Source organism: Daucus carota, chromosome 8, assembly GCF_001625215.2.
Source record: "Daucus carota subsp. sativus chromosome 8, DH1 v3.0, whole genome shotgun sequence".
NCBI classification, from domain to species: Eukaryota; Viridiplantae; Streptophyta; class Magnoliopsida; order Apiales; family Apiaceae; genus Daucus; species Daucus carota.
In genome coordinates, this window is record NC_030388.2 from 12133116 (window position 1) to 12157375 (window position 24260).

General features: G+C 32.1%; 1 protein-coding gene across 2 annotated transcripts; it reads right to left on the reverse strand.

The window, feature by feature from the left end:
* Window positions 1–9191: 9191 nt before the first annotated feature.
* On the reverse strand, window positions 9192–15909 carry LOC108197427 (DUF724 domain-containing protein 3). Of its 2 annotated transcripts, none has more exons than XM_017365043.2 (10): window positions 15256–15909; window positions 14625–14727; window positions 14408–14553; window positions 12965–13061; window positions 12737–12852; window positions 11731–11791; window positions 11287–11634; window positions 10348–10512; window positions 10142–10249; window positions 9192–10041 (listed from the first exon to the last, which is right to left on the reverse strand). In XM_017365043.2, exons 1-10 carry the CDS (start codon window positions 15700–15702, stop codon window positions 9365–9367), a joined length of 2268 nt encoding a protein of 755 aa, XP_017220532.1. In that variant the 5' UTR covers window positions 15703–15909; the 3' UTR covers window positions 9192–9364. The 2 variants fall into 2 exon arrangements, with proteins under 2 accessions (XP_017220532.1, XP_017220531.1); XM_017365042.2 differs by having other exon boundaries at window positions 12737–12894.
* Between the last annotated feature and the right edge of the window lie 8351 nt (window positions 15910–24260).

The following is a 24260-nucleotide window of genomic DNA, read 5'->3' on the forward strand; positions in this document are numbered from 1 at the left end:
CTTGCCAGCATCCCCCACCATCACCAATAGTCACGGGCAATTGCCATCATAATTTACCAAAACTAGCGACTATTTACCACCATCATACACCTTCTCTTACGGCTTGTTACCATCAAGAACCTTCCTATGATTGAAATTGATCTGCTTTAATCGATTACCAATAATTTAGGTAAATAGATTTTCTCAATTTTGAATAATAAAAATCGTTGTTTATATATTATATAAAACAGTGATTAATGCCGTATAAATTAGTGAAACCCGTAGTTATGAATAGTGGTTGAGAAACGGATTTTCAATTTGTATTTGAGAGTTGTTTTATATTTGATCACTTGTCGATATACATACACGTACATTTCTTTAAATAAATTTTTTGACTAAAATCAAACCTAAAATATTTAGAATTTTTTTAATCATAAACTCTATTTGATGTTGAATGATTATTAATGATGTAGTTTGAGTCTTATTTTTCAATGTTGCATATTACTACAATTTTATTGGTGTATTAGATTTAAATTTTTGGATTTCAGATATCGATTTTCGTGTATTTTAAATTTTTGGATTTCAAATATTGATTTTCGTGTATTTCGGATATCCAATCCAAAATTTTCAGGTTTCAAGTATACCCGAATCCAATCCAAAATCTGTCAGATTCAGGTTCGGATATTTATTTTTTTTAATTTTTTTTAGATTCAGATCAGATTTGAGTATGGATAAAACATTCGGGTTTGGTTTTGGATATGAATTGTATGTTATACACGACCCGATTCTTGTGCAGCAATGGAGAAAAGAGATCACCTGAGGTCGTGAGGACCACCCTTATCTATTTATATCATAATTCCTGAACGATGCAACGTCAAGAAGTCCACGTAATTCGTAAAATGCCACGTCATAAAGCCACATATTTTTATTATGCCACATCAGCGCCATCTAATCAACTGATTTATATAAGTCAAGTTTTAGACAGTCCCACAAATTATGCATGCATTTTTGTTTTTGATTTTAATTGTCTTAAATAAAAATCATTCCCATTCTAATTTTTAGCATATTTTTTAAATGTAGTTATTGACTTCTTCTATCTCTAATTTATGAATGAAAAGACTTTTCAAGTACTCTCCAAGATATGAAACTAATCATCATTAATTATTTCTTAGTTCAAAATCAAATCAATTCTTATCATTTATTTTAAAAATTCAAATTCATCTTACCATTTATGGGAAGACTTCCTAAGCACTCTGAAGATTTTATTGTACGATGTTGCATGAAAAATTAAAAATTTCAAACAATAATTTTCTTATCTTTATACATTTAATTTATTCACAGCTACATGTATATTTTGTATATTTACCTATTTTTAATTGTAATTGTTAGCTTATTATCTCTTTCGAAATAAACATGGAAAGACTTCCTAAGCACTTAGAAGATTTTTTGTATGATACTGCATTAAAAATTCAATATATTGAAACAGTGATTACTACCTCTTAAACTGCTAATCGTCTTTTCTTAAAATATTTAAAAATAAAGTAGTGTTAAAATATTTTCATAAGATTATACAAAAAAAAAGATATTGATGCACCATTAAATATGTTATACTTTAAAAAATTATGATTCGACTATTGTTTTGTTAAATTTATTTATGTGTTATTGTTTTCTTCATTGTTTTATTTTTTTTCAATTTTAATAAAGTAACTCTTATATATAAAAAATTTGAGATACGTCATTATATATGTTTTACTCTCTAATTTTTTATTTTAAAATAAATATGAAATTAGTTCAAATTTATATATCAGAGCAGTAATAGAGCGTCGTAATGGTAATGTGTGTGAACTGTGAAGCAGCATTTAGTTGATATTTAAGCATGCTCAATCAGCTGCATAATCGGTGTTTTTTAAATATTTAATTGGTTTGAATTTTTTTATTAATTTTGTTTGAAGGATAATATCTTTTGAGGATAAGCAATTTAGAAGGCACGTGTAGTCAGTATGTAGCTCTGCTTGATTATATGCATGATTGGTGCTTCAGAATGGGAAGGGAGTGAATTTCATTTGTTTCTTTCCATTACCATCTAAAAATTTGAATTCAAAGTAAGTATTTGAAAAATTGAAATCATATTGGTTGTCTCTCTTCAATTTGATATTCAAATTTCCTTGATTATAGCTTTCGTTGAACAATATTATGACAAGATTTAAAACAATGATTTTATTTATGGTAATTTGTTTGATTGATTTCATATCTATTTATATGTATATGTCTATATATCTATATATTTGGTAGAGAGTGGGTATATATATAACCGTTATCAAGACCTCATGCTCATATCTTTGATTGTTTGTATTCATCTTTGTTTTCCTTTTCCTTTTCCTTTTCCTTTTTCTTTTTTGACTTTATAGTTTGAAATTTCCATTCTTTTTTCTATATCTGTAAACAATTCTTTTAAAATTTCAAACATGTTTTTAATTTACAAGATATGTGGATGTGAATGTTAATGGAATCTCTTTTTACAATTTGTAGCTATCAAAGGCCGAGGAAACTACATTACATGAAGAAAGAATGGCTGAGACAAGTCGTGAGACTCAAATAACCTAAAGGCATCGTATTTCCTACTACATTCAACTGATTTTTGGTGTTAACATATGTTTTGCTGGCTTGATTATCACATTTATCATTTAATTGACACTAATTATTAATTTTTGTGTATGTGTATATAAAATACTTAAACGACCATTTGTCTGGCGGCTCAGTTCCTCTGATTAGCAACACACCAATCTGGATATACAGATTCATCTTATACAAATTTTAGAGTTGTCAATAAAAGGAGAATGATATATTATTGTCTCACTTGATAATTAAATTGAATCTCAGCCTTTTCTGTGCAAGTTTGTGAAAAAAATTATTAATACTTATTTAGATTGATTATATAACAAATGAAATCATTTATTGGAATTTAATATCAATCATTAGAATTTACATATGTATGTATAACTTATGTGTATGTATGATACAATTGCTTAGATAGTTGTCAGTTGTCTACAAGCATCTAGAAAGGAATGACGAAAGTTTGGGTGCTCTTTTAACAATCTCAAAGTCCTTTGAAACAACTAATTATTGATTTGAGCAGAAGGTATTCAAAGGAGTTGGCGTGGAGACTATTTGGTGTGTGAAACTTTGGTAAAGCTCATCAGCCAGATTCTTAAAGGAAGTAGTAAAGGGATCCGAAATGGTCAGACGGGAGTGAGGAATGTAGACGATGAGGCTAGCAATGCAGTTAACATTGAGGAAGCATCACGTGAGATGGAGAAGTCTGACGAAATGATGTCAATGTAATTGTCTCCCTATTTACATTGGTGTAGTCTTTGTTTATTATCTTGAGAATATATAATTTCGCAAGTTAGTACTTTTAGTCACTCAAGTTCATTGAGAAGTAGTTGTTTTAGTCATAAATTTTATATTGCAAGTTCTCATTTGACTCATGCATTGTCTCGGGATTAAGTTATAGTTTTGATCATATTTAAATTAACCATTGACGGGTTTTTAGATTTTTTATCTATTGTTTTTGAAAGAGATAATAAAATTTTCATAATTTGTATTTTATAATATTTTTATAAAAACTTATAAGAAAATTTTAAGTATAGTGTATCCGTTGCAAATTTCAAATTTCAATGCGGATGGAAATATCATTATAATCCGTGATTTTAATTTATTGATTTAATCTCTTATTCATTGAGGTAACATATATAAGTAACAATGATGTAATTAGTTTATTTCTCTGTTAAACACGTCTTTATTTTATTTAAATCTTAATCAAATGAAGTGTATAAACGAAATCTAGATATATTTATAATAAAAGACATATATATTATATATTTTCTTAGAAAGATTATATTTAAGTCAAGTGAAGTGAATCAATTATATATCTATGTTGACTATCCCTTAATTTATGCATACATTATAGCATTTATATTTAATTGACATACTCTAACTGGTGTTATTTAATTGTCATCTCTGAATGCTTGATGAAATACAAACCCTGTATTCTGACTAATACATGGAACAACAGACCTAAATTTCATGGCTGATAATCGATCTGAAGGATCTGAATTGCTAGCTTCTTTATGTATTATTTATTTATTTATATGTGATAAAATAAAGTGTATAAAATAATATATATTTAAAAAAATTCATTTTTAAAATATTTAAATTTAGTTAAATAATTCATTAATATTCCCAAAACGATATAATTCATTCGTATGTCAAAATATTGTAATTTAGTTAAATAATTCATTTTAAAAATATTATAATTTAGTTAAATTTTTTAGTTTAATATTTTCTAGAAAATCGATGTCATAATGCATTACTCTGCCAAAATATATCACATAGATTACAATACATTACTATGCCAAAAAGTTGTAACAAAAAATATCTATTATAAATACATTTTAGACATTGATAATTATGTAAACTAAATTCTATCGGTTACAAAATTTGAATTTCAATACTCATCAAACATCATAATACCTCTCATTCTCAATTTTACTGGCTAAATTAAATCCGTTACTAACATTAACTACATAAATCAAAAACTCTTATTTATTTACTTTCTTTTTTGTTAAAATATTGTCTTTGTATATGTTGCAAATCTCTAATCTCACTGTAAATCATAATATCATAAAAAAAATTCGCATCTATTATTATGCTTCCTCAATTTATTCGATTTTTAAGTTAGATGGAATAATTCACAAGTATGATTAATCAATTTCTTTTGGTAATATCAAAATATATAGTTACTCATTCAATGCTAAACAACTAAAATGTACCATGTAAATGTAGGTATAGCGTATCCCCTAGATTTAGGAAACATTCAGAGTTAAGTACATGTCAGTCGTTGCAAATTTTAAATTTCAATGTGGTTTAAAATATCAGTATGTAAATTATAATCCATGATTGTAATTTATTAATTTGATCTCTTATTCATTTAGGTAACATATATAAGTAGCAACAATATAATTAATTTACTTCTCTATTAAAGACGTCTTTATTTATTTAATTGTTAATCAAATGAAGTGTAGAAACGAAATCTATTTATATTTTTTATCAAAGACATATATATTATATATTTTTTTAGAAAGATTGTATTTATGTCAAGTGAAGTGAATCAATTATATACTAGTGTTTTTGCCCGCGCTCCGCGCACGGGCTTCAAACTTTTATTGAATTTTGTTATTATTATTTCACAAATACATATAATAAATAATTGTATTTGAATTTTCAAATAAACTATAAAGTAGAAAGAAAAAAATTATATTAGACATAACTCTCTTATACTTAAGTTTATTATATATCAAGAAAATTCAAGTGAAATTATATGTCAAATAATATTAAACTAAAATTATATATCAAACAAAACATCATGTTAATAAGAATATCAAAATTATACATCAAATCGAATAAATAGATTTGAATGACTATCCACTATAATGATAGTTATACTACATTCTTGTTTCATGAGGGATTGGGCAGTCACGATTCTACCCGACCCGAGTCTAACTCGTACCGAGCGAATTGTGTTTTACCAAACCCAAATTATAGGGTTTCGGATAAAAATTTCTTTTTAAACCCGAATAATTTTCGGGCCAGGATCGGGTTTGATTTGAACCCGACCTGAAAACCTGGAACTCATTTCGAACCCGAACCCGAATATATATATACATATATACATACATACATATATACATAATATCTTTTATAATATATTTATTATTTAATATGTAATAAAATTAAAACAAAATTAAGATATTTATATATAATATTTTATATATATTTAATATTATTTGTTGAATAAATAATCATTACTCGTGTAATATTATGTTTAATATAATTGTCAGTCATTGATTACACCCAATTTTAGGATTTTTAGGACATGTGATTGGTCTAAAATAAATATGGAATATGATATGACACGTCAAAATTTAAAATAGGTGTTACTGTCGTGGACTTTTTTTTTGAAATATGTGGCATTGATGATTTAGCACTGTTCAGGATTTATAATATAATTTGGGTTCGATTTTGGTATTTGTGAAACCCGTTTCGATCGACCCATTAATTACGCACAATTTTAGGAATCTTAGGACATCTGATTGGTCTAAAATAGATATGGAATATTATATGACATGGCAAAATTTAAAATAGGTGTTATTGGCGTGGACTTTTTTTTTTGAAATATGTGGCATTGATGATTTGGCACTGTTCAGGATTTATAATATAATATGGGTTCGATTTTGGTATTTGTGAAACCCGTTTCGATCGACCCATTAATTACGCACAATTTTAGAAATCTTAGGACATCTGATTGGTCTAAAATAAATATGAAATATTATATGACATGGCAAAATTTAAAATAGATGTCATTGACTTGGATTTTTTTTTGAAATATCTGACATTGATGATTTGGCAGTGTTCAGGATTTATAATATAGTTTGGATTCGATTTTGGAATTTGCGAAACCCGTTTCGATCGACCCGATTGCTGTCTCTAAGTAATAGTACATATCTACTATGATTAAGTTGACCTACATAAAATGCTTAATACATACTAATTAATGACGTAATATTATTATAAAAATATTTTTTATCATACTTATATCACTATGTTAGAAAATATAATATATATTATTTCGAAAATTAAAAAGCAACATATTTGTAACATAGCTAAATTTTAGACGACTTCCGGATATTAAATATTAAATAAAAATATAATTATAAATTTCAATTTCAAATTTTAAACACTTCATTGATTTATATATAAGTTCATATAATTAAAGGGTAATTATATGATACATGATAAGCTTAATAATTGGGGCAGTATATTCAATATAATTATATTCTTCAATTTTAATTAGTTCCGTACAAATTTAACATTCAAAAAATGCTATGATCATGGAATGTAGTTATTGCATTACCATTCAAAATTTAATATAATTGTCAGTTATTGATTACGCTCAATTTTAGGAATTCAAAGATATGTGATTGATTATTCTGATATGCTTACATAAATAAGGGAAATTATAATGACATGGCAAAATCTAAAATATGTGGCATTGAGGTGGACTTTTTTTGAAATATGTGGTATTGATGACATGGCACTGTTCAGGATTTATAATATACATAGATGTAGGTCAAATATCCCTGAATTTCTGTATACATTATAGCATTTGTATTTAATTGACATAATTAATTGGTGTTATTTGATTGTCATCTCTAAATGCTCAATGAAATACAAATCATGTATTCCGACTAATACATGGAACATCAGACCTAAATTTCATGGATGATACTCGATCTGAAAGATCTGAATTGCTAGCTTGCTAACGTATTTTTTTTATCAATTTATTAATTTGTGATAAAATAAAATGTATAAAAATAATATATATATATATATATATATATATCACTTTCAAAATATTTAAATTTAGTTAAATAATTCATTACTATTCCCAAAACGATACAGTTCATTAGTATGCCAAAATATCATAGTTTAGTTAAATAATTCATTATAAAAATATTATAATATAGTTAAATTTTTTAGTTAAATATTTTATAAAAAATCAATGTCTTAATTCAGTACAATGCCAAAAAATATTGCATAATTTAAATACATTACTATGCCAAAAAACTGTAACAAAAAAAATATCTATTTTAAATGCATTTTAGTCATTGATAATTCTGAAAAATAAATTCTATCTATTATATATTTTGAATTTGAATACTCATCAAATATTATAATACAAAATCTCATTCACTATTTTACTCGCTAAATTAAATCTGCTACTAACATAAACTACATAAATCAAAAACTCTTATTTATTTAGTTTCCTTTTTATTGAAATGTTGTTTTTGTATATATTGCAGATCTCTATTGTCACAAAAAAAACTGCACATCTACTATTATAAAATACCTACGTCAATTCCTACTATAAAATTATAAATGCTACAGTAACAACATATATACAAAGATTTTTGCCGCTACGTTGAAGAAATATATAAATTTACAGTTATACTTTTTTGGTATAGTAATGTATTGTAATGGGAGGTAAAATGATAAATAAATATACTATAAAATATTAATTGAGAAATTGTTCAAACTTTAACTTATTACATACATGTATAGGTATGTAGGGAGTCAATCATTGTTGACTTGAGTGGAGAACTTGCATAATATTTGATTCATATTTATCAAGACGATTTAGAAACGACGGTGATCTTAGTTCTAGCAGGTATGAAGGTTCAAATGTGTGAAGGTTGGATCATAATTTTCATTTGTCACAATCATATACACATCTAAATACATTTAATTCTCAAACATGTTTGGTGATAATCTATAAAACTACAAAAAATATCAGTTTTATCAACACACCGATATCAAAAGTCGATGTTAATTTAAATTTGAATGTGGTATATAGCTAGAGACATAGTTATTTATTTAATTTGCTCATTTATTCACACAGAATCGTATAATTATATATTTCATATCAAAATAATATGAGAATAATTTATAAATTTTATATTGTTCCAGGTTTGATTGTGATGGATATGTATAACTTCTAGATATCTGATTATAACATCTCCAAGAATGCTGAATAATCGTACTACAATATTTAGATTTTTATGAAATAATAATATAATAAGTATTTGAGATTATGCTTAAATTCTCTTTTTATAGATTATGAGGTTATCATTCGGACTATGTTTATTTTAGATTATATTTTTTTAATTTTATTCTTCATTTGGGATTATTTGGGATTATTTGATAGTTTAATTTCTATTCTTAATCACAAAAATTATTTTACTACGCCACAAAAAACCAACTACAATATCAAGACACCCGTGCGCGGAGCGCGGGCAAGAAGAGCTAGTTTATATAAAAGGAAAAAATATATATAACAGGAAAAAAAAATCGAGGAAACTATATATCAAAGGAAAAAAAAAGTTATATAACAGGAAAAAAACTCGAGGAAACTAATATATCATCATGATCAAAATGGTTTGCTTTGTTCTGCCAGGTTTCCACAGCCAAAACGGGGGGGCATGAATTATCCAAATCGCCTTTTATATATAACCAAAACACAAGGTACTAAAGCCAGATACGAGATTTTTTTTTTTGTAAGAGAGAGAACGAACCTACAGATTCCAGTCAAGACATAAGGTAATAGATATCTTATCATTTATAGATCCCATGAGTTCTAAAACTAATAAAGTGCCTTCCTCTACTAAATAACACAGCTATTCTTCATTTTCATTCAAGTGGAAAATAGGCAACCACCACTAGATAATGAATTGCCAAGGATCTACTGGGATCACCTATAAATAAGCCCTTAAAGAAAGGAACTAACTATATTTTGAAATTCAAGCTGCAGGCCCTGAACATCTTTACTTGCCAGCTTTGATTTCAATGTCGAGATCACCCTTTCCTTCATCTCCTTCCTGGTTACAGCATCTCCAAGCTTTGCTGCAAGTTCATTCATTCGCTGGTTCAACTGGGTGATTTCTTCATCAACTTTTTCTTTCTCATTAAGAGTATCTGATATCTCATTTTCAATATCTCGACACTCCTTGTGAAGCTCCTCTCCAGTTTGCTTCTTCGACAATAACTGGGTCAAACAAGCTCGAATGAACTCGACATCAAACCCATTAGATTCCAACTCATCAAGAGCTCCCACAATACTTTCAATGACAGTAATAGGATCAGAGAACTGCAGCTTTGTGATTCTCTCTACTAGATTGGAAAAATTTACCATATGAGCAATAGCCAATCCTTCACGAGTTTCTTCTGGCCTTTTTATCAGAGGAGAAAAGTGTGGCTTCTGTTGAATCTTCTTATATATTTCCATAGACTCGATAGTTTTCCAAAGTGGTGAACACTTGATAAATGGTAAATTCTCACAGTTCTCCATATTATCAATGCTTACAGTGGCAGAAGTTGCAAGTTCACTATTTTTATCAGCTTGCTTGAAATTTTTTAAGGTTGAATCTCCTGGAACTGATGACAGTGCTGCTTACACGATAAAGAACAAAAAAGGACAGTTTGCAATGAGAAAAAAAAATCATATATTGAAATATTATAACAATTGAAATTAAAGTAGTTAGCTTACTTGGACCATCTGTGTTATCTGCTTTATCATGTGTGGCAACTGGAGTAGTTCCAAAATCATCTAGCTTGCTATTTGCATTAACACATTGGCTTTGACTAGGCAAGGTTTCTATAGATGATAACACAAGTTACTATTTCATTGTCATAATAGCACAACTCCCGAATAGAGAAACACAAATCAGAAAGATGGAAACTAGAGTTGCTCACTTGAAGCATCTGAACCTGTTGGAGATGGTTTGTCTACCTGCAATGTAGTGTTGCTCACTTGATCACCACTTACATCACCGTGATTTCTATCCATCAGCATATCAACATCTTTCACATGATTAATTTCAGGCAAAGAAATATTTCCTTGTGATGCATTCTGGCATTCTGCAGAGCAAAAATGACAGTATCAGCCAACTTGCATAAAAACCTGACCAGCAAAAATGAAAATTCTTGCCTAATTATCATAAATGCACTCTATTTATGCTTAAAAAATATGTATTGAATTTCAAAAGCAGACGCAGGTCCAAATATTTAGGTTCACCAAACAAGTATTTCCGGTGCAAAAAAGTATCATATATTTTGACACACATGTCAACACACTACGTAATGAATTTTATGCCAATAAGTAACAATTCTTGACAGACTAATAGAACTGATACTCACACAACAAGAGTAATGAAAAACTTGGAGGGTAGCAGCACTGCAAAAACACTAGGATACACAAGTAACACAGCTTATATTCATGTACGTGGCAAGCTTAGAAATAATTCACACTAATTTAACAACTACAAAAGAGACAAAAAAATTTCATTAAAAGCTACTGTATTTTCTGAAAGTGCCTCTACTAGGGGTAAAGACCTTTGGACAAGGGTCAGCAAACCTAGACATGAACTCTGCTTCTTAGCTTGAGATAAAAGTATATTAACCATGTGCCTTGTTTATCAACAAATCCCGAGTTCGACTAAAATCTGCGATATAATGAAATAAAAAACTGGACACAACCAGATTATTATTGGTCCATGGTCTTCCGTAATGATCTTCTAGCAATTTAAAAGTGGATAAAACAAGTAAATTTGCAAAATACTAATTAGACTGCAATCTGAACATGTCAGACACTACAAAATACATTCCAGCACATGATTTAACATTGAGACTTACTCTCCACCAATTTGCACATCCCTTCATTCTCAGTTGGCAGTTTATTCTTGGGCCGCTTGACTCTTTTACTTGGAATTGTTTTATTAGCCTGGTCTTCAGGAAATGGAACAATTGTTGTTTCGCTGAGAGAGTCACTGTGCCTATGAATGCCACTTGTATTCTTCTTATCAGCTGTAGCCTTCATACTGTCATTGCAAGAGGGCTGAAAATGATTTCCGTTGGATTTATCTTTAAGTTCTGTCTGCGTTTGACAGTCGCCAACTGCATTCATTTCAGCTTCATCATTTACACATGATTCTTCCATGATCCTTTTCCGCAATGATCTTATACCTCCCATGCTTCCTTTGCCTGAATAATAATTTTTTAAAACATTTTTTTGATGAAATTCTAAATTCTATTTTATAAGTGTATTTATATATAATGGTAACAGATCAATCACTGAACCTATTTGTTTCCCTCTTTTTCTCTTCGAACTGACATCCCCTTGAGTTGATCCATTAGTGCTCTGGGTGTAAAGAGCAACACATTAATAAAAGTAACATAAGGAGAATAAGTCTACTACAACACAAGCTAACTATTTCTGGTTCATCTCTTATGGCAGTTGGCATTGTAAAACATAAAATTAAAAATTTCTGTGATGACATGCACAAGCAACAGTTGCAGACATCTACATAACATTCTTTATAACTTTGTAGATGCAGAAAAGGTAATGCACATCAAATGATCCTCTAATTAGATTAAAAGAAAAATAATGAAGCAATGCAATTAAGCCCCTTACTGAACAGTGAACATGATGTTTCTCAGGAGGACAACTAGTTTTTAGATTCAAATGCCCATTTTCATTGTGGTAGCAGAGTAGACAGTTTTGAGTTTAGATTTGTCAGAATACATTCAACGATTTTCTTGGTTCCAAGTGACATAAAATGCTAAGTAATGTTGATTCAATTTTACCAATCCCTGAACAATGACATCAAATGTTGTTTATGTGTAACATGATATAGGCAGAGCATATCATAGAAACATTCCATAAACCAAAATCCTTTCATTCTATTAGTTCAAAAATTAGGTCTGAAAAGGTTACAATACAAAACTTTAATCACCAATTCCCTAGTCAAAAGCCTTGTTCAGGAATGTCTCAAATCAGAGTTACCTACTGAGCTGGAATCTTAATGAGCATCACTTTACAGGTAAAACAGCTTGGTGCCAATATAACTTTGAATCGCCATTATTAACCCATCTGAAAAGGAGAATCTATAGTGGGATTCACTTTACATACCTCGGTGTACCATATTCCTGTGTTAATAATACTACAAGGATTTATTTATTTTTAGGGAGTTTTATCATATCGGAAGACATATATATACACACACACGTCTAGAATACTAACTAGATAGTGGATTATGAATATACAAAATATCACTCATCCAGTCAACTCAAACTCATTACTCACATCAACAGTATGCAGTTCCTGATCCATGCTTTTGTTCTTCTGGTCTTTCTTTGGAGGGGTCTCACAATTTTTTGCAGAGACACCATTTACTTCTTTAACATTTTCTGCATTATGATCTGTCTCTAAAATTTCAGTATTCAAGCTGGTATCCTTCTTCTCTGTATCAACATCACAGTTACATAAAGTGACAGATGATTAACAATTTATTATCTAGTAGTAAATGCTTACCGGTAGAAGTACAACTTTTTCCTGCCTGTTTCTTAGCTGTTTTTTGTCTTCTAGCATATCTAAAGTGATCTGAGAGCATAGCAGGTCTACTGGAATCCTGCAAGATTCTAAATTCAAGTTCTCAAACTTGACTTGAGCCTATGAAAAAGAAGCGCAAAGGGTAATAGAACAAGGGTGCAGACCTTATAAGAAAAATGAAAATGGTCAGCCATTAACGAACATATCAGAGAGGCTGACATCAGACCATATGTTACATAATGAATGCATATAAAAATTGAAAATAAGACGGTAATGTTGATCTAGTCATGAAACTTAGGAGGAGATGTTATCTTTAACCTTGTATCTAATAATTAAAGTCTAAAAATTTAGCAATGCCAATTGTTACACAATGTTTTGAACCAGTGATTTGATGCTTAAGGTAACACACTGAAAAGGAGAGCAAAAAACTGCTGGTTTTATTTATCTGATAATTTGACATAGAGATATGTGCTAGTTTCTTAAGTAGCAGACAAACACCTAAAGGTAATTGTTCACCAATTCCCAGGAAAAGGGAAATAGGCAAAACAGATCAAAGAAACATCATACAAGTTGTTTACTTCAGCTAACACTTATAACTTCACTTATAAATAACAACAATGCATCAAATATCCAAATCTTCTCATCTCAACCCCCTCACAGGGTGATCAATTCTTCCCAGTTATACTAACCATCCAGATATTAACCAATAACCATTCTCCACCAACTTGAGCAACTCCATCCCAGCATTATAACGCTATTATAGTGTAAAACCAACTCCAATTCGACACTTACATGGTGTCAAACTTACACCAAATTGATAGTGTGACGCCAAATTTGGTGTCAAAAGTACAATTGGTGGAAGAGTAATGCTACGTGCCCCAAATTCTGTTCCCAATTTTTTTTCCAAATGACGTGGCAGACAGATGGATAATTTTAATTGGGTGGTTTATGTCCCATTATTATTATTAGTGTGAATGGAACCAATCATACATTGCCAACTAGATTTGGGAGGGGGGGAATTCGAAAACACTTTTTGGGGTACCTAGCATTTTCCTTGGGTGTAATCTTTACACCAAATTTGGTGTCTTTCATAATTCCAACAATCCTCTTGTTTTTGTCAACAAAACAAATTTGTTCCCTTCACATCATAGAAAGGTTCCTTTTAGTGCATATTATAGCGTCAATAGGTTGGAATGCATTTTATGAATGATGTGATTTTGATACTAAAATAGTGTAAAAGTTACACTATTTGTCATGGGTTGGAGATGGCCTTAATGACTACATATAGTCACACACTCACACACACACAAACAAATTTATATACACACGATTCAAACATTTTTAACAGGGGTTTGCCACGCATACACACATTATAGTGATCATGAAAATAAAAAATGAACTACTTACAGGTGTCAAACTCATTACCTGATCCATAAATTTTTTTTTCTCTTTCTTGGGAGGGGTCTCACAATTCTTTGTGGGCACGCCTTTTAGTGCTTTAACCGACATATCAACTTCTTCTGCATTACATTCTTTATTGATAGTTTCATCAGTTACGCAGGTATCCTTCTCTGCATCATCATTCAAAGTTATATGAAGTGAGGATAGTTGACAAATAGCTTCTCTAGTAAAACGAGCATACCGGTGGAAGCACCACTTTTTCCCGGCTGCTGTTTTTTACCACTTCCATTCTGTCTCTTAGCATTCCCAGGGTGATTAGAGAGCATAGCAAGTCTACTGGAATTCTACAAGATTAATATGCAATGTTCTTAATATAAAAATGTTGCAGCCGTTATAAAAAAATTAGAGAGAGTGGCCTTATGTTACATTATACACAATTTGGAAAGACGGGAAAGTTATCCTCAACCTAAACGGTAAAATATGAAGTTCAGAAACAAAGCACTGACAATCAGCACGTATTTCTCAAACTAGTAATCTGATTTTCAGAACACTGCTCACAGTGTACACCAAATCCCTAAAAAAAAAAGATCAGCAAAACAGAATGAATAAACAGCATACAAGTTGTTTATTTGTGCTCTCCACAGACTATTTCATTTCAATACACGCACATACACAATTCCCCAGTTGATATCAGCATATATCAAGTTTTCAACCATGAAAGAGCATCTCATTTTCACCATATTCCATCAACTTAAATCCACACAAAATAAAGCATTCTTAACAAACACAACACATACAAAAAAAAAACCAATTTCTCATGACCAAACTTATAAACAAAAAAAATGCAAACCCAAGAAGGAAAAAACAAAAACCTCTTTCTTGTTCTTGCTGTTCTTTTTCTGTGGCTTTTCCCATTTACCCTCAACCCAATCAAGATGAAGCCTCACATCCTGCCTCTTGACACTCAACCTATCAGGAGGATCATCAAACAAGACCTTAAACTCATCTTCCCCCACAACCTCTTCAACCACACCAACCCACCACCCATCATTATGAAACACATCAACAACATCATCCACCTCAAAAACATCATCTTCACCAATCTTAACCGGAGGCAATGGCCTAACCAGTGAAACATGCACTCTCTCACACAGCTTCTTAGACTCATCCTCCTCGGAAACCAACTCATTATACTCAACCTCAACAAAACCATCGTCCGATTTCCTCGGGGGCTGCACTATTTTACCCACATACCAAACCCCTCTGAACCCGTCGTCGTCGCTTGTCACCTCAACCTCAGAGCCCTTGTCGAGATGCATTTTGGGTGGATTTGAAAAGGGTTTTTGGGGGCTCGGAGAAGATGAAGAGGGTTTTTTGGGGACTGTGGGGGGAGTGTTGTGCGTATTGGCGGGGGTTATGTAAGGATAGTTGCATAAATGTTGCGGAGTGTTGAAAACGAATAAAAAATACTATGAAGTCGTACATAAAAGAGGTGGTACATTAATTGTGAATGCAGAATACGGTGCTGTGATTGAGTTAAAGGACGACTCTGTTGGCTTTGTTTTTGGGATTTTATTGCAATTCTTACTTTTCAATTTATTGCTAGGTTTCGATTTCAGTATTCTCAATTAGAATCGAAACATTGTGCATGTTTGGTCAAGAGCAGAGGGGTGTGCAAAATAAAACCGAAAAACCGAAACCGATCCGAAAAACCGTACCGAAAAAAACCGTAACCGGAAAAACCGAAAAAAAACCGTAATCGAACCGAACCGATGGAGCGGTTTGGTTTCGGTTTCGGTATTGACCCAGAAACCGACCCGAAAAACCGACCCGAAAATATATTTTATTAATAATTTTTAATTTTATATATATATAAAAAATAATATGTGTACGCGTACAAACAACAGACATATACAATATACTCACCCTAATTTCTAAATCCCTAATCTAGCTCATTCACCCGCCTGGCCGCCTCTTTTTCTTTTCTCAAGTTCTCAGTTGGCAGCTCTCACCTTCAGGCTTCAATAACTAATTCAAGGTACACATCTTTCTTTAATAAATCTTTCTTGTCTTTAGGCTGAATGATTGCAATTGATTTTGATTACATATTATGTGTACTTATAATTCATGCTTCTTGTATTTTAGATGGAATCAACTGAAGAACAACAAAATCGTGACACTCTTCCTAAAGATTCATCCACTGACTTGAAAGGGGCTACTGAAATTTGATGTTTGATTTGCAAGCCTAACATTTAAATTTTAAACTCTTTTGTTATGCTTAGATGACATTTGCAAAATTCTAATAACAATATATCACAATATTAAATGATTAATTATTATGGTTTATAAATAAAAAAAACCGAAACCGATAACGGTTAACCGAACCGAAAAAAACCGTTTTGTACGGTTCGGTTACAGTTAATAAGTAGAAACCGAACCGAACCGATGCATATGGTTTGGTAACGGTTTTATCAAATAACCGAACCGAACTTAACCGTGCACACCCCTAAAGAGCAGGAGTATTTCCTTTTCAAAGAAATTGACTTCTATTTTTTTTCATCTATTTGTGCGGAAAAAAACAAAAATATGTTTTAAAAGTTACAAATGTTAATTTTTATCTGAAAGTTTCTACCTTTTTTTTCAATACTTTAATCACTTATAAATCTTAACTTTCTTCTGACTTTTACTTCAGTTTTTTATCTTAATCAAGAATCACTTATTTTAAACTCATACAAACGGCCTCATTGTATAAAAAATATTATGTGATATTTATTATATATATATACACTTTAATTAAACAAAAAAATTGATATGTAAAATCATTTTGACTTGGGGATAGCTTAATTAAACAAAAATTTTAAAAAAAATCATCAAAAAAGTATACATGAACAATAAATGAAATATTTCGAGGTACAATATCGTTTTTGAACGATAGTTAGGGGGTGCGATATGCAATTATCTCATATAGATGGATGAAATAGTCCATAAGCCCCGTTTTTCGGCGGCATCATAATAAATTTCTTTAAAATATACATGAACAATAAATGAAATATTTCTTTTATTCTTCTTTCAAACACTTCCAATGTATACTGCAAATACACCTCCTCATTATATAAACGACTTATTTGCATACATGTCTGTGGGCTCGTCAGTCGTCACCATGCCACTCCAAACAACTACATGTATCATATCACAAATTTATCATGCGAACATTAGTTATATGCATGTAAAGATCAAATAAAATTTTAACAATATTTTCACTTACACCATCAAAACCGAGTTAACACCTTCGATCAGGATTATTTGAGTTTCAGAAAATGAAAATTCGAGCTCTTAAATCACAATCACAAACATGATTTCTATGTCAAATTGAAGAGTTGTTCGACATTGTTGCCATGATAAATAAAAAGTGTTGACAGAGTTATTAAATTTTAAAAAGAGCTGTCAAATGTGAATATATTTATACATAAAAGACTTGTGAAATGTGTACATATGTGTACAGAATAGTCAACAGATTTTATTAGAAGTTTCATAAAAATTAAGTTATTTTTGCCCGTTTTCATGAGAAGTTTCGTCAAAAATTTTCATTATAATTTAAGTTGCTTCAAAATTATAATTTATATTTATATTAATTCTAAAAATTATAAATAAAATATATATTATTACATTTTATTCTAAATTATAAATATCGTTTATATTTATTCATTAGAAGACGAGCATTAATTTATTTGGTTGATTTCGATTTTGGGTTACTAAAAGTTCTAGGCTAGGGTTACAAATTACTATCTCTATGCTCATCCCTAAAATAGATGTCCGGATGATGATGTATTTTAATCTTTTTTATTTGTCCTTGTCATAGACGTTTTTTCTTTTCGTTTTTTTTTCTTTTTTAGTCGTCCCTCCAAAAAACAATCTATTTTTTTTTTTCATGCAATTCGTTCGTCTCTATTATGAATGGACTATTTATTTTCCAATCTGCAATCAAGTGAATGCTCGTGTTTGTCCAAAAATATACTTCCTCTGCTCTAATTTACAGAGTCGCTTTGACTTCTTACATGTAATCTTTATATTTATATAAAGGAGGTTCCTCATAGGGTGAGGTGGCATGCTTCATAATCTTTCATTCAAATTCTCTCATTTTCTAGAATTTCTGAATTTAATAATTAAATCATTTTATAAAGCTGACAAATATAGAGATAAAGAATGATCAAATGATCGCTTATTACTTCTGTATCTTTTCGGTGTCCCTTCTTTAATTCAATAATCAGTTAGTTTTGACTCTTCACATCAAATCAAAGTTTGGATGATATATATCTACACTATTTGTAACTCGAAATAAAATGCAAAAAAACTGAGTATAGTTCTGATTGTTTGGTGCGTTTTCAGTTGCTTGTGCATCTTCTTGATATTTAGGACTCTTTTTAGTGTCATTCGCACACACTACTACATATTCAGATCCTTTGGATTCATTGAAAAATGCAAATTTCTCAGCCAATCATAAAAAAAGATAATTCGACCTCTGTTATAAAGATAACATTGAGGAATATGAGATCCTGAAAGATCAAGAGGTACATAGTTATGTATATTTTCCGATTATTGTACAATCATCAGAGTTTTGCTCAGAATCATTCTCTAAGTTGCCCTTGGTCCCCCCAAACTGCTTAAAGAAAAGGGTATTAGACTGGCCAGGAATTCGGTGGTGATCAAGATTTGGACACTATCGAAACTGTTGGACCGCGCAACACCCATTAACTCCGCATTAGTATGATATTGTCCGCTCTGGGCCGTGGCCAAGCCGGCACGGATTTGCTTTCGGGCTCCTCCCAAAAGGCCTCATACTATTGGAGTTGTTCTGGCTGCTTATATTCTAGCTTTATGCCCCTCCCACAACCGATGTGGGACAACTCCTAACAATCTCCCCCTTCACACATCGGGCTCGACATCTGTCGAATTCTGCCTCCTGGTATGTGATCGGGCTCCCACTTAACCCATACTGGAAGTCCGTCTGGCTATCTGGCTCCCTCTAGGCCCAAACTATTCTACAAACTAGAAGGCCCACCTGCCTCATCCTTAGCCCATTCTGGGTAGCCCTTCTGCCTCTTCCTAGGCCCATTCTGGAGCCCACTTGAGATTGTTACGGACCGTTCCAACCTCGCTCTGATACCACTTGTTGGGCCAGCTAAGCGAGCCTAACTCCACAATAGTACGATATTGTCCGCTTTGGGCCTAGCCCGCACGGATTTGTTTTTGGGCACCTCCCAAAAGGCCTCATACTAATGGAATTCTTTGGCTGCTTATATTCAAGATAAATCTTCTTTATCTTTCCGATGTGGGACTTGGGTTGAACCCACTCAACAATCTCCCCTCAATCCAAGAACCACCAATCTTGTGACTCTTATACCGCCGCTACTCATCAGTTCCTCATCTTGCGGGACACGCCGTCCGACCACCTTTGTCGGAAAGACTTTCGACACAAGCCGTCCAAGACCTCCGATCGCAGTTCTAGAGAGCCCACATCACACAATTACAGCCCGCAACCCCAGGATCAACTTCTTAACCATCGGCTCTGATACCACTTGTTGGGCCATATACATCCGTATGAATCAGCTCTAACTTCTCCGTCTTGGGTGTCCTCCCTGATTTTGCAAAAGTAACCCGTTTCTGTTTTCCAAGAACACATGGCTCGCAGAAACCAACTTCCACATTCTTCAGCTCTGGAATCTTCCCCGTGGAAGCTAACAACTTCATACCCTTTTCACTCATATGCCCAAGCCTTTGGTGCCACAAACTCGAAGAACCAATCTCATCTGCAACTGAATTCACTTCACAGCTAGATTGTTCAACAATATACAACGTCCCCTTTTTCTCTCCGCGAGCAACAACAAGATTCCCCTTTATAACCTTCCATTGTCCGTCTCCGAAAGTAAATCGATACCCTTCCTTGTCTAACTGACCCACAGATATCAACATCTTCTTCAGTCCAGGAATGTACCTTACATCTTTCAACGTCCAATCAGATCCCAAAGAGGTTTTTCAGGCGAGTGGGAGCGATGGCAGAAGATGGGAAAATAAAGATCGACAAATTTGATGGAAGAGATTTTGGGTTCTGGAAGATGCAGATAGAAGATTATCTATATCAGAAAAAGCTACATGAACCGTTAGAAGAGAAGAAGCCAGCTTCAATGGATGAGACAGCATGGAAGTTATTGGACAGGCAGGCTCTGGGAACAAGTGCAGAGAAAGTAATGAAGGAAACTGAAAATGGCGAGAGTGGTCGAAAATATGAGTGCTGCTGTTGTTTTACATATTTCCCACCTTCTCAGGCCTTTGGGGGCAGCAAAACGCTCACAAAAGAGAATGCCAGAGACCTGCAATGGGTTATGACATATGTCCGCAGGCGCATGTTTTTCGCTTGAACTATCATCAGTTCGCTTCTGGTTCAGACGTGAACAGTCTTCATGACCACAAGAAGATGATGTCAGGGTTAAGAATCCAGAATGGCTAACGAATGCAGGTGATTTTAGGGTGTGATTTTAGTGGGTGATTTTGTCCATGCCATGGACCATGGTTATGATATCACTGGCAGGATGCCCAAGGGTCACGCACCGTAACATCTTGAAGTACCCACGTACAGCTTTTTGTCCGAAGAAATATTGATCGGATCAAAAATTAAAGGTGGATCCTGTTTTTTTATTAAGCGATACCAAGTATTTAAGGATCTTCTAATTTTTTTCTATTAAAACTTATGCGATATTTGTAGAATGAACAAATTTTTGTTTCCTTGATTATAGGCAAAACTTAAACTGCCTATGTAATTTGGGGAGCCAGCTTATGTTGCTGCAAATGATATCTCTGCATGTCTAAAAAGTTTTTTTGACTGCAAATGTATTATTTTTTTATTGTAAACTACTCTGAAGAATGCTAGAAATGAATGCAGGTGAAAGCACTGAAAATGAATGCAAATAGTCATTATATGTGTTGGTTCTCTGCTTCTCTATAGTGTATGTTGATGCTTCTTGTTTATGATTGTTAAAGGTTGGGACAACTGTTGTAACCCGATGTGATGGAAGATTGGCGGTTGGAAGATTAGGAGCACTTTGTGAGCGGGTAGGCTATTAGGTCATAACAATTTTATGGTGCAGCGCATCTTCTTGAATTGCTCTTGAGAGTGTGCAAATGAAGCTTACAATATGAATGTCTCTCAAATGTAATGCAGATTCAGGAACATAATACTCAAGGTTATGAGGTTATTTTGGTTACATACTTACTGCTGGGGACTTAGAGCAAGTCCAACAGGTTACCTATCTCATTACTTATTAATAATATAAAATAATAGATCTTAGTGAGTCTTAGTGATTTAAGTAATCTACTTTTAGTGTCAACTCCAATAGAAATCCCTATATTTGTTCTCCTAAGATTATTTTAATAATAAATTTGGGAGAGAGAATGAAAAAGAGAGGGAAAAGACAAAGAAAGAAGGAGAGAGGTGATTTTTTTATTCATAAATAATATATAGGTAATGGCTAAGGGTTACTTAAAAATAAGTAATGACTAGCATATTGGAGCATGTGCTAGTGATTTAGGAGCTCACTAGGAGAGTGTTGGAGTGGTTTTCTTTGGTTCATTACCTAAATGTGAGTTTAGGAGCTCATATAAGTAACCTATTGGACTTGCTCTTAGGACAGGAGGAATAGAATGGAATGTAGTTTTGAGCAAGAATTTGGTGCTTCTATACGCTCCCAATGCCAATAGCCACAACATAAATGTAGGCTAATTTTCAGTCAAGATTCCAATATTTTACATGCAATCGTCACAAAGTAGAAGTTTGAGTATCAAGTTAAGTGTAGGCTATGTTTAGGTGTTGGCTATGTTTCTAGGTTTGTGTGACTTGTGAGCCTCGTTTGAGTACATGAGTTATCAATATTATCACCGACTATGTTAGGTACTTCGTACTTAGGTTCATATACTCAATTAAGAATGATACCGCTCTAACAAGCTTATTGGTTGAATTATTTTGTAATCGCGAGTATTTTGTACCTATCAATGTTATCTTACAAGGTTTGTTTTTAAGACAATTTACAGATTTATTTATTATTTTTTAAAAAAATTAAAAAATTGTTAATAACAATTTTTTAAAAACAAAATTACATAACATAAGTTTTAGATCGCGCGGAGCGCGTTTTTTTCTCTAGTTTGAGGTATATAAAAAAATATGGGTTAAATAGCAAATTCATAACTGAGCTCGTTAAAAACTTGCAGTTTGGTCATGTTGTTGAAAAAGCTCACAGTCAACTAATGAAGTATTTAAAAACTTTCATATCAGTAACTCCCGTGAGCTCTGTTAAAAACATTAACGGAAATAAGTAGCCTTGCAAAAAGATCACTAGAACAAGAACAATAATTCAAAAACATCATCCCAAATATAATTAGCATCACCCCCTGTTGCTTAATTGGCAGCCTCTCCGATAATAAGTCCTCTCATCTGCATTTGGTTTCTTGGTTTTGGTTATGTGGACTGTGGAGTGCATACATGCATAATCACGTTGGATCTTTGAGCTTACAAGCTGGAACAAAAGATGGGAACTATTTAATATCAGTTTTTTCTCAAAACGGAGTTGATTGTGCTGATATTTTCTTTCTCCCAGGAAGCTCTTTCCGCCCCTTTATGTTCAAAATTTTATCATTTTTCTCAAAACGGAGTTGATTGTGCTGATATTTTCTTTCTCCCAGGAAGCTCTTTCCGCCCCTTTATGTTCAAAATTTTATCTAACCCTTGAAGCAAGTGGTGGCCAAAATACAAAGTATCCAACAATGCATCAAATAGGTTCCTGTACTGACCATTATTAACCAGATCTGTTACGACCACATTCGGTGCTGTGAACAGTGCATCCTGAAGATCACCTTGAGGAGTTGTTAGATAGCTCCTGGAATGTAATTTTGAACATTATCTCGGACCCAAGTTCTAGCTGCAGCAGAGTTTTGAAGGAATTGAAGCTGAGTGTTTGGTACTTCTAGATAAAAGCGGAGAAACGGGTAAATAGGATTGGGTCGGGTCAGGTTAACGGATAAACTAACGGAAAACGTCAAAAGTCAATGATTTTTAACGTTCGTGTAAGTTTCTGTTAGCATAATAGTTCGATTGAAAATTATATGAAACAAAGTTACGTGTTTGAAAGTTTTTTCAACAACATGACCAAACCGCAAGTTTTTAACCAGCTCAGTTATGAATTAGCTATTTAACCCAAAAAATATTCTTCTACATATTATTTTTCAAATTTTTTTATAAATATAAATTTAACATCTATATTTTTATTTAGAAAGAATGTTTTGAAATATAATATGTAAATACAAATATGTATCTACATTTTTATTCAAATTTTTTTAAAAATAATATACAAAAATATTTTTTTGCATATCAAATTACATATAAAAAATTAAAATTTCTTTTATTTAATTATTGAAGGTCATATTATGTTCATGATACCCATTTTTATCAAAAAAAGGTTAAATTATAAAGGGTTAAATGGCTAATTCATAACAAAGCTAGTTAAAAACTTGCAGTTTGGTCATGTTGTTAAAAAAGCTCATAGTCAACTAATGAAGTATTTAAAAACTTGCATATCAGTCATTCTCGTTAACTCCGTTAAAAACATTAACTGGAACAAGTCATCTTTCAAAAAGATCATTGTAACAAGAACAATAATGCAAAACATCACTCAAACATAGTAAGCATCACCCTCTGTAGTTATAACACCTGACATCAGCCTCTTTTATACAGCCACCAACCTCCATCATCTCCTACACACGGCCATGGAGTCCCCCGCTTCGACTGCTGGCCTCCGGCTACCAACAGTCGACCCCGCCTCAACTTTGATTA

Excerpts from the sequence above, each read along its gene's own strand:
- LOC108197427 (XM_017365042.2), bottom strand. The coding sequence starts at position 15,702 with ATGCATCTCGACAAGGGCTCTGAGGTTGAGGTGACAAGCGACGACGAC. Across the intron at positions 12,895-12,964 it reads AAAAAGTTGTACTTCTACCG|AGAAGAAGGATACCAGCTTG; the intron begins GTAAGCATTTAC and ends ATGTTGATACAG. Across the intron at positions 10,042-10,141 it reads AGATAACACAGATGGTCCAA|CACTGTCATCAGTTCCAGGA; the intron begins GTAAGCTAACTA and ends TCGTGTAAGCAG.